Here is a 10,317-nt window from a genome sequence, read left to right as displayed (position 1 = left end):
GATTTATGGCTCTGTGATGGAGCAGCCGGTGGACAAGGCTTCTGACGAAGTAGGGTAGTGGCAATGTTAAGCCCAGAAAAATGAGAGCTGGAGACGATCTCTGTTTTATAGTGGGTTTGTAGGAGAAAGCCACAGGAATTTTGCGTTGGGTATTTTTTTTATGTTTATGTGTACGAGTGTTTTGCTTACATGCATACATGCATTTATGTACAGCATGAACATTCTTTATGCTGGAGGTCAGAAGACATCAGATCCCTCGGAATTGGAGGTATGGATGGTGGGGATGGGACTACAACCACCTAAAAGAGCAATTAAGTAGTCTCAACCACGGACACACCTTTAATCCCCGGAGTGGAGTAGTCCTTGGGATTCCTAGACTACCAGGATGTCTCATGCTCTGAGCTCCTCCACACTGCTTAATACTGTCAGTATCAAATCATGACTTCGAGCTGCTTCTTCACTCTTGTAAAAGGTTCATTTCTTTTTTCTACCTGGGCTTCAGAATCACTGGAAGTAACTAAGAGGCAGCGGACTGACTTCTCCACCGGAGCACAGACGAGGGGGGTTTATTGCTCGACTGCACATTTACTAGAAGGCAGCTTTTCCTCACAGACCAAGCTCCCTCTCTATGGCTTCACAGTGAGCTCGTGTTCAGGTGTGCACTATTAATGAACAATCCACCTAACATCGCTACTCTAGTAAGCAGGACGGTTGGCTTTCAGTCTCACTTCTAACCGCACTGGCTTTTAAGACATGTGGAAAAAAATTCTTGTCACTCCAGTTTTAGGGAAACATTTTATAATTTATATATAAAATTTCAGTAAGAAACAATGCAAAATGACAAGAATATCCACCTTACAAGAGCCAAAACAATAAAATAAAAAAATTTAAAAAGTCAAAGAAAAAAAAAGGACAAAAAAACATAACCCCAAACAATAAAAATCCTACACATAATGAATGTAAATTTTAATTATAAAACAAGAATATGAACAGAGCATTTAAAATCTCAATCATTTGGCAACTCATCATATCATTGCAAGAAACAGATCCAATCTTAAGAAAACGTTATTTTATGAAAAATGTAAGTAAGACAGTTTGTTCACTATGGGAGTTAAGTCATGTTTAGAAAAGAATCTGGCTATAACACCAGTCTCTCTCCCAAAAGAACTGTATGAAACAGCGCGGCCTCCTGAAGCTGCCTGCTTGGAGCAATCTCATTTGCAAGCACTTCTCTGCACTGAACAGACTATGGAGATGGTGGGAGAGGCTTGGCGCAAACACAGAGGAAAAGGATGAACCCAGAGGGTGCTGCCTGCAGTGATGGATGTGACTTTACCTGAATCAGGTAATTTATGGTAATGGGGCTGGCAGGTAGAGACACAGGGGCAAGGGTAATCGAAGGACAAAATAGTCGTGGCCGTGGACGGAAGCAGCAGAGTCTGTTCTTCAGCTAACCTATTTTACTTGGACGCATGCGTGAACTTCTGTTTCCTGCCAGGCCATAGGCAGACAGGGCACTAGGAGTCCCAGAATTCTTCTACTAATGACTGCATAGCATTAAAAACCCTCTTTTTATTAAAAAAAAAATTAATAAAATAAAATAAACAGATATATAGTAAAGTTCACAGATAAGATTTCTCTGTAAAATAAATAAAGTGTTCATTGATTAGCATCATACATTGAGTAAAATACAGCCTGTTTTTACATGTTTATATACTATACACAGATCCCCACGGGCAGCCTGGTGTCTGATGGGCTTGAAGGACTGCATTCCTGGTCCATTGGAAACCCCAATTTCCGCTGTTAAAATATACAACTACTTTGCTGAGTTCAGGTACAAAGTAAACTTCTCTTCCTTTATCTGAAGCGAATGTACATAATACCATCCGTGAACAATGGTTTATAAAGCTGTTTAAACATAAAATGATCAAGCTCACACCTAGGAACTTATAGCACATGCAGATCCTTTTCTTGTTTTTCAAAAAGAAAAAGCCCATGGGGCAAGACCTGTCCATTTTCTCTCCATTGGGTTGTTATTCAGAAGGCTGGAGCCAGCATTACCGCTTTGCCTTTTTCACAGGGTTTTCGTCTACTTTCTGCTGGCCTCTTGTTCGAGCTCCAGGAGGGCTGACTTCTCTCTTGCGCTTGACAGAAGGGGAGAGCTGTGCCTTTGATCTGTATTGAGCCAAAGCCAAGGCAATGAGGAGAGTTAAAATCAGTTGCTTCAAATAACCTGGGAGTCTTTAAAACAGTCCCCTGGAGGGAAAAACCCAGTCTTTAATACCAGAAGCTTGACCAGATCAGTCAGTGCTCTGGAGGAGGCACATAGAGGCCTGCACTCTGTGCCAGTCCTGCCACCCTGAGGTACTGACCTTGGCCTTGTTAGCATCTTTCCTATACCTCCTTTCTATGGACACACACACAGACCCCACTGGAAACAACTAGCACAAACGAGCAGGAGTGCAGCCAAGCATCTGACAGTCAACTCATGTTCAGAGCAGTACCAGAGAAGCCAGCTTGCATAGCAGGAAGGGTTTAGAGGAGCACAGGAGCTGACTCAGCCAGGTCACCATCCCCACACATATAAGCCCTTGTTGGCTTTCTTGTGCTTCCAGGACAGTGGCTCTCAGCCTTCCCAATGCTGAAACCCTTTAATACAGTTCCTCATTTTGTGGCGACTCCTGACTATAAAAATTATTTCATTGCTACTTCATGACTGTAATTTTGCTTTTGTCATGAATCATAATGTAAATACCCGGACATGCAGCATATCTGATTCATGACCCTCACAGGAACTGCAACCCACAGGTTGAGAACCACTTTTCTAGGACAAAATAATCAGACCACAGAGCATGTGTTTACACAACCAGCTCTCTCCTTTCAGCACTCTGAATTGCAATGCTTTCTAAGCACTGCTTTGTTCAAAAATGTTGTCCCTGTCCACATTTTAACAAGTGATTTTCTTCTTTTTATTCCTTTTTGAGATAAAGTATCATGTAGCTAGCCTAGGCAAGCCTTGAACTCCCTATGCAGCACATGACAAGTCTGAACTGATCTCCCACCTCTGAGTGATACTGCATTGTATACACCATCATGCCCAGTGTATGCAGTGCCAGGGATTCAACTCAGGACTTAATACCTTCCAGGTAAGCACTCTACCAACTGAGCCACACACCAATTTCTTTCTTTTTTTTCTAGTCATCCTATATAATCCAGCTGACTAATTTTTTTTTTCAACTTCTGTTCAAAAGCCCTCTTATGAGAAGCCTTCCAGAAGAGCAAATGGCTTCCTCCCTAGGAACTACACAGTGCTTTAGACTTTTAACACAGCACTAGCCAGTAGAACTTATCTGCCATGCCTTTTCAGAATGCAGATTACAGCCAATACTCTAAAGCAATGGTAATAGCAGATGACAGAAAATGCCACGTCACTATACCTATTAAGTTTTACTAGTGAGTATTTTGTCTGTTATAGTAGTTTGGATGTGAGCATCAGTTGTATTGTGAGACATATAACTGTGGGTTGCTATCAAAAGTTTGAAAATCTTATACACACCTACTTCTGTCACTAGAAAAGGCATTTCTCTGGGCAATTGCAAAGATTAAACATGTTATCTGGCTATACTTCTAATATCTGCTTATCATATGGTAAACATACAATGTTTTATTGATGAATTAAAGAACTGGAAACTAAAGCTTCAGGATAAAGAGAAATGCAACTTTTCTGCTGCAAAGGCATGCTTATTCTGACAGTAAAAGAAACACACTGAGCTGAATGGTGTTGCAAATGATTTGTTTTTTATAGGTTACCTATGAATGAGCTGAGGACAGCCAAGGGATGTTTGTTAGTAATTCATGCCAAGTTGTGTCATGGGAGCCTGGCCACTCGGAACACTGACTCACAGGAGAGCTGCTGTGCAGCAGGAGCCCGTGTTGTGCTGAGCTGTTAGCAGGAAGCAGAATCTGAGTCAGGCTCCTTCTCTCCTCTTGTGGGAGCTTGCTAGGCTGACCAAGCCAAGCGCTTTCCTTACACCCAGAAGCCAGCTGGAAGTGCAGAGTCCCAGGTCCAACTCTTAATAAGTCACGACTGGCACCTCCACTATGTAATTCCTCTGCACATTCAATTCTGAGAAACGTGCATCCAAACTGTCCTGATACTCTGACACTCGCATAGAAAATCAGGATGAATATTTCATCTCATCCAATGAGGATGAAATGAGAGAATTTCCTTCCTTTCTAAGACACATAAGAGACCACAATGTGCTATTAGGATCAAACACTGTAAGAATATGCATAAATGATCTTTATATTAGTTTAATCATCTTTTGCTTATGAATGTTACCATATACAAAGAGGAAGACAAGTTCCCAACCTCAAGGAAGAAACTTAACAGTTGAGGGGGAGAAGAAAATTCGGCCATCTATACACCACTGCCACCTGCCATTCCTAACTGTTGAGTGCTGACTACAGGTGCAATAGGAAGGAGATGGGAATGGGCTGCAGCAGATAGATAGGAGGCCCTGAAGGAGAGGGCTTCATGGAGGAAGGGCCTGACTCACCGAGGCAGGCAGGCAGAGAGCACCCACTGCCTTAGCACAGGAGAGGCAAAGAAGGAAGCCCGTGGGAAGCAGAGGGGAACCCAGCTGAGGTGGAAGGTGCAAGCTGTAGGTGGCTGTTTGAAAGTGTTTGTTTTGTCACCTCTACAATAGTTCAAACAGAAGTGACTCAGCTGTGACATGCTTCACCATGTTGTACAGACTGAACTAAGCATCCAGACATGCAATCACTTGGGAAGAAACACTCCTGACTTCAGTCTTTGTACATGAGAGTCAAGGACAAGCCTGTGTGGCTGAGTCCCATGGCAAAGCCACTGAAGACACTTTTAATTTTAAGCTTTCCTATTTCTGGAAACCCATGATCCCCCAAGACAGCTATTTGGTGAAACATATCCTTAAGAAAATAGGAAAAGCATTACTTGGGAATTAAACAGCTTGAAGGGCAGGCAGGGACTTACCTTCCTAATGGGGGAGATTTACTAACTTTTTCGCTGGTAGATAACTTCTCTTTTGCTAACTTTTGGCGATTTCTAGGAGAAACTGTTTCTGGGATGCCAAGTTTGGATGTTGCACGTGTAGATGGCTTGCTATGATTCTTTCTGAAACACATTATAGAGACACTGGGCAATGGTAGCACGGGATTCTCTAGTCTGGGGAGCTACTAGAAAGGACGGGCAAGACAGCTCTGAGACTCACAGGATCAAAGGGGCTGGGTCTCTTGATCAATGCTAGTAAAGACCTTGGTGTCAGCCAGGACTAAACTCTACCTCCAGGAAACTGTCTTTGCTTTTTCTGTGCATATTTTATCACAATCAAGAAGATGACTCTGAAAAATAGTAAATATACTGGCTGACAAGGATACCAAAGAGCCCATCAAAACAGAAGAAGAGGACAAGGTCACCAAAGGCATGACTCACAGCACTAAATGCTCCAAGTAGTCAATTATACAAGACAGAAATCAGATTAAGACAAAAGCAGACCTTCCAGAGAGAAGGAAGAAAAAGGATTTATTCAGTATATGTTATGTTTGTAATTTAATCTGAATTAATTCCAGTTTGGATGCATACTGAGTATCAGTATCTATAAGATCAGCAGAACAACCCTTTTGGATTTTTGATCCACATCTGGTGTGGAAAATTTGTTTCTTAGAGAGGATATAGATTAGAGAACAAACACTAATAAGATGTCAAGAAAGCTCAGGACAAGAAGAAGGCCCTGGAAACTGCCCTCAAATAGTTAAGGGGAATTATTATGAGGCCCAAGAGTAGAACTTCAATCGAGGAGAAGTCATAGGGAGGTTAGCATCTCTAGTGCACAGGAAGAGAAGGCCAGGGAAGAGGTTCATCTGCCCTTACAATATGCACAAGAGCATGACCAACACAGAGGAGGTGCTGTGACTCAGGCACCCAAGGTTAGCAATACAAGAGGATCACAAAGCTCACATCTGACCCTGGGGACCTGGGAAACCATGAAGACACTAGAGCCTTGGGACCAACCAACCAATGCTGAGAAATTTAAACCAAACAGAAAAGAGTCTGGATAAATCAAATGTTCCTAAAGAATTTGACAACACTGGTAACTCAAATGACCATTAACCTATATATTAAAAATGTATTTCCTTTATCATAAACGATGCCATACATGTATATAATATACTTTGGCTATTATTTTGAAAGGCAAGCCTGCTAGTGACTTTTAGATACTCTCTGGAAGATAGAAAGGCTAATGAACTTTCTGTAGTTGAGTCCCAGGATTTTTAGCATAAGAGTGGCAGAGGTCCATAAGGTCCTAGTGGTGCACCCACAGGGCGTGCTCACTTTCTTTCAGTAGGGCTTGTGGCTCGGTCACCCATTCCTCCTCTCCGCCTCTCCGTCCTCCGAAAGCCAAGACATTCCACCATTTTAACTTTAGCCATGAAAGCTCCTTGATTTTGTCTTTTGTATTTAAAATCTGACTCTTTGAGAAATCAAGCTATGTCACCAGAGGTAATATGTCTATGTTTAGAGGGTTTAGAAATGGGCTGATTTTAAATCATTTACAAACAACATACTATATTACTATTATATTATGGTGACAGGTATTAATGGTAATACTTTCAAAGTAAGCATTTCAGACCTTTTTGATTAATTTTGGAGAATGAAATTATAGAAGATTATGCCCAGACCAACAGTGTACGAATAACACTGAAATGGAAGACAGTGGTGACCTCTCGAGAGACCTGTGCAGCACCACACACATCATCCCTAAGTGCTCAGTGGGTGAACCAATATGGAGGGTCTGGGGCGGACTCCGGTGGCTAAATATACAACCAGTTTCCTTCCTTTAGAATGTCGCCAAACCTAAAATACTTCATTTGATTTTGCATACATTGACTCAGAAGAAGCAGAAAAGTCAAACACATTTGACCATCTATCTGGTTTCCCTGAAGGCTTGTACCCCTATCAGGGTTTGAGAGCACATACTTTACGGGAACATACGTTCAGGCAGTTCATCAGGGTCAGCATAGGCCTCTGGGTTCCTTCATGGTCCTCAGCACACACTGTCTGAGATAGTAGATGCGTAAAAACTGTCTGGAGAGAACTGACTAATTTCATCGAACATGCACTTAAGTCAGTCAAAGACTCTAAAGTAACCCCAGCAACTGAGGGGAAAACATTCTGAGTAGAGACAGTCAAGACAAGAACATGCAAAGAAAACAGCTTTGAGAGAGTCCCATGGCACCAAGAGCTGCTTCCAGACAGAGCAGCTGCCGAAGGCCTCTAAAGGCTCCTGCTTGTGCCCATTACCTCTGCGCCTCTGATCTGCTGGCTGATCTGGTGGTGGCTCCCAAGGGCTCCTCCTCCTCTTCCTCCTCCTCCTCTTCTTCCTCTTCTTCATCAGACTCCTGCTCTTGTTTGTCCTCAGATGTCTCAGAAACTGATTTCTGGCGCTTTCTTTCTGGCTCAGAGGACTCTGTTCAGACAGAAGGGTCACACCTGGACTATACATATACAGTTCCCAAAGACACTTCCAAAGGACAGCCACAGAGCAGAACTTAGCATATTAGCAACTTGGAAGCAGAAGAAGTGGTTTTCCACTTCCTTTTGGTTTCAGTACTTGTAGTTCACAACTGTTTACCTTAATCTCAAACACATTTGGGATAGTTTACTTATGCAGTTCACAGCCAGCATTTGTAAAAAATTCACATGTGCTCAGAAAAGCATCTGGGATGTGCCATTTCTGGCAGGGATTAGAGTCATTTCACACACATTTATGCAACATTAATTCTAGTTGCACCCAGCTGGATTTTTCTTCATCCAAAAAAGATTGGCTAAAAAGTGTGATTTTGAAATACGACTGTAATTAACAATGTACAGATGTATGTGTTTCTTGGCTTATTTGGTTTTCTCCTCTGTTTGTTTTGTACTGTTTTTGTTTTGAATTGGCCTGCTGTTTTCTAAAGAGAGGGGGTGGGGGAAGATTCATACCAGCATCATCAGATGAAGTCAGAGACCGTTTGGACTTTCTTCCTCTCTGACACATACTCGCTGTTTTTTCTTCGCTATCATCCTAGGAACAACAGCAGTAAAGTTGAAAAGGTGATTGAAAGGCTGAGCATTAGTAACTTTATTTATAGAAGATAAGTTTGGATGATAAAAAACAAAAACAAAAACAAAAACAAAAGCAAAGCAAAACTAGCACTTACATTGCTTGTACTTTTTTCTTGTAGGTTGGCTGTTTCTTTATTGAACTCATCTTTAAAAAAACAAAACAAAACAAAACCCACAAAAATTAAATTTCAACAGTAGGTCTATCCTGTTATCTGTTATCATTCCAAGGTTAATACACTGTTATACAATTCATTATTTAGGATTTTTTTCCCCAGATTTGGGAATATCAGAAACATCATAATAAAAGATCTTAGCTAGGTGACATGTTGACATAGAACTTGGATTCTGGGAGGTAGCTCAGTCAGTAAAATGCCTGCCTTGAAGGCAAAAGGATCCTCTGAGAGTTCAGAAGCCTAGAAGACTGGTGAGGGGAGGTGTGGGATTCCATGGCTCATGGCCAGCCTTTCTAGCCCAATGGGTGATTCTAAGCTAATAGGAGACCCTGTCTTGAAGGAGGCAGATAGCATACCTGAGGACAACGCCCAAGCTTTTGCTCTGGTCTCCACATGTAGTACAGATATGCATGTAGACAAGTATAGTACCCTGCCCTACTCTCTTATATACATATTAAAAGAGCAGACATAAAATACACATATATTTCATATATACCTCATTCGCATTACCAGAAAGAAATACTATACAATATTTTTAGTGCGTCTGTATCCTGAGTGCAAACCATCACAGGTGTTATAGAACTTTCTAGTTTATCATGTCAATATTGGAAAGGTTTTAGATTCTGAAGCATTTCAGGTTTTTGATTAGAGATGATTCTATTAAGTTTCAGTATTGCTCTATAAATATTTCAACTTCAGTTTACAGTTTGAAAATAATCAGGCTTGAGTAACTAAGTTTATATATACTTTGTTCAGTCATATAATTAATAAGCAGAGTAGTATTTGGACTTTTTACTTCAAATACATACACTCCATAGAAACAACAAAAACAAATACATTATAAGCCTATTGGTAGACTATTCTTTACTCTTTAAACATTTGTCTGATGTAGATTTTATAAATTTATGAGAACATGTTATTATAAGGAAAATAAAGGTTAGGTAGTATATTATTTGAATATAAAATTATGGGCAAGTACTCAACTCAAAAGCACTTTTTTGGGGGAGGGGGATTCAAAGCACTCCTCATCAGAGATGAAGACAGCAGTACTGTCTTTTTTCTGAAGTTTCACTACACTAGTGAACAGGAAAAGGATATTATAAATTCAATAATATCAAAGTCTGACCTAAGCTGGTCATCATTTCCCAGAGTCAGAAAATAACAAAAAAGCAAAGCCACCACATGATCACATAGATCAGAATCTTTAAAGTGAGTTCAATGTATAAAGATTTCTTACTGTATGGATTTAAAATTCTATAACAAATTCAGGTTAAAAACTATATTGAAGCCAGGTGGTAGTGGTGCATGCCTTTAATCCCAGTACTTGGGAGGCAGAGGCAGGCCTCTGAGTTCGAGGCCAGCCTGGTCTACAGAGTGACTTCTAGGACAGCCAGGGCTACACAGGGAAACCCTATCTTGAAAAAAACCAAAACCCCAAAAAAACCCATACTGAAAGCAGAATCCTTCTTCTTCCCTTAGCAAACAAAAATAAAAGCCTATGCCCCAAAGCAAACAAAAATCCCAAACCAAACCAACAAAACAACCTTAACTTACTAAGAGACAAGAAAAAAATGAAGCAAAATGCAAAGCTTCTATAATAAGGCATGCAAACCCAGTACATAGGCTTCTGTGCTTGCTGTGTCTTGATGACCAGACTGTATGATTTCCCAAGCTGTGTTACCTATTTACACGAACAGCTGTCATAGTCATCTTTTTTGTATATTGTCAATCCTTTAAACCCACTGATAGTGCTTTCTTTCATTTAAGCTATGAGATTAAAATGTACAAACTGTTAAAAATCTGGCAAAGATAGACTAAATAATAAGTAATACTTCTATTAGCCTCCTATCCAGGGGCAACCATTATTAACATTTTGGAATTTTTTTCTCTCTCTTTGGAATGGACAAGATACTTGAAATAATTCTATCTTTACAGATCTCAGTCTGTAAGGCACACAGGGCTTCTCTTACGTTACTCCTCTGAGCTCATTATGTTGTT

The 10,317-nt window shown here is 40.7% G+C and overlaps 1 protein-coding gene across 9 annotated transcripts in view; it reads right to left on the bottom strand.

Moving 5' to 3' along the window:
- Positions 1-951: 951 nt before the first annotated feature.
- The window catches only part of Bod1l1 (biorientation of chromosomes in cell division 1 like 1), a 56,035-nt gene continuing 46,669 nt past the window's right edge, over positions 952-10,317 (bottom strand). For 7 of the 9 annotated variants that reach the window (XM_052199657.1, XM_052199659.1, XM_052199658.1 and 4 more), the window contains 5 exons: positions 8,242-8,291; positions 8,024-8,105; positions 7,343-7,508; positions 5,015-5,155; positions 952-2,175 (listed from right to left, as the gene is read on the bottom strand). In XM_052199657.1, the coding sequence (XP_052055617.1) occupies positions 2,058-2,175; positions 5,015-5,155; positions 7,343-7,508; positions 8,024-8,105; positions 8,242-8,291 (557 nt within the window). In that variant the 3' untranslated portion in view covers positions 952-2,057. The remainder of the gene's footprint in view (positions 2,176-5,014; positions 5,156-7,342; positions 7,509-8,023; positions 8,106-8,241; positions 8,292-10,317) is intronic. The other 2 variants (XM_052199662.1, XM_052199663.1) reach the window with 1 other exon arrangement.

The sequence above is a fragment of the Apodemus sylvaticus genome, chromosome 11, assembly GCF_947179515.1.
Source record: "Apodemus sylvaticus chromosome 11, mApoSyl1.1, whole genome shotgun sequence".
Taxonomy (NCBI): domain Eukaryota; kingdom Metazoa; phylum Chordata; class Mammalia; order Rodentia; family Muridae; genus Apodemus; species Apodemus sylvaticus.
The sequence above is the reverse complement of the archived record's forward strand: the minus strand, read 5'-3'. Positions and strand labels throughout refer to the sequence as shown.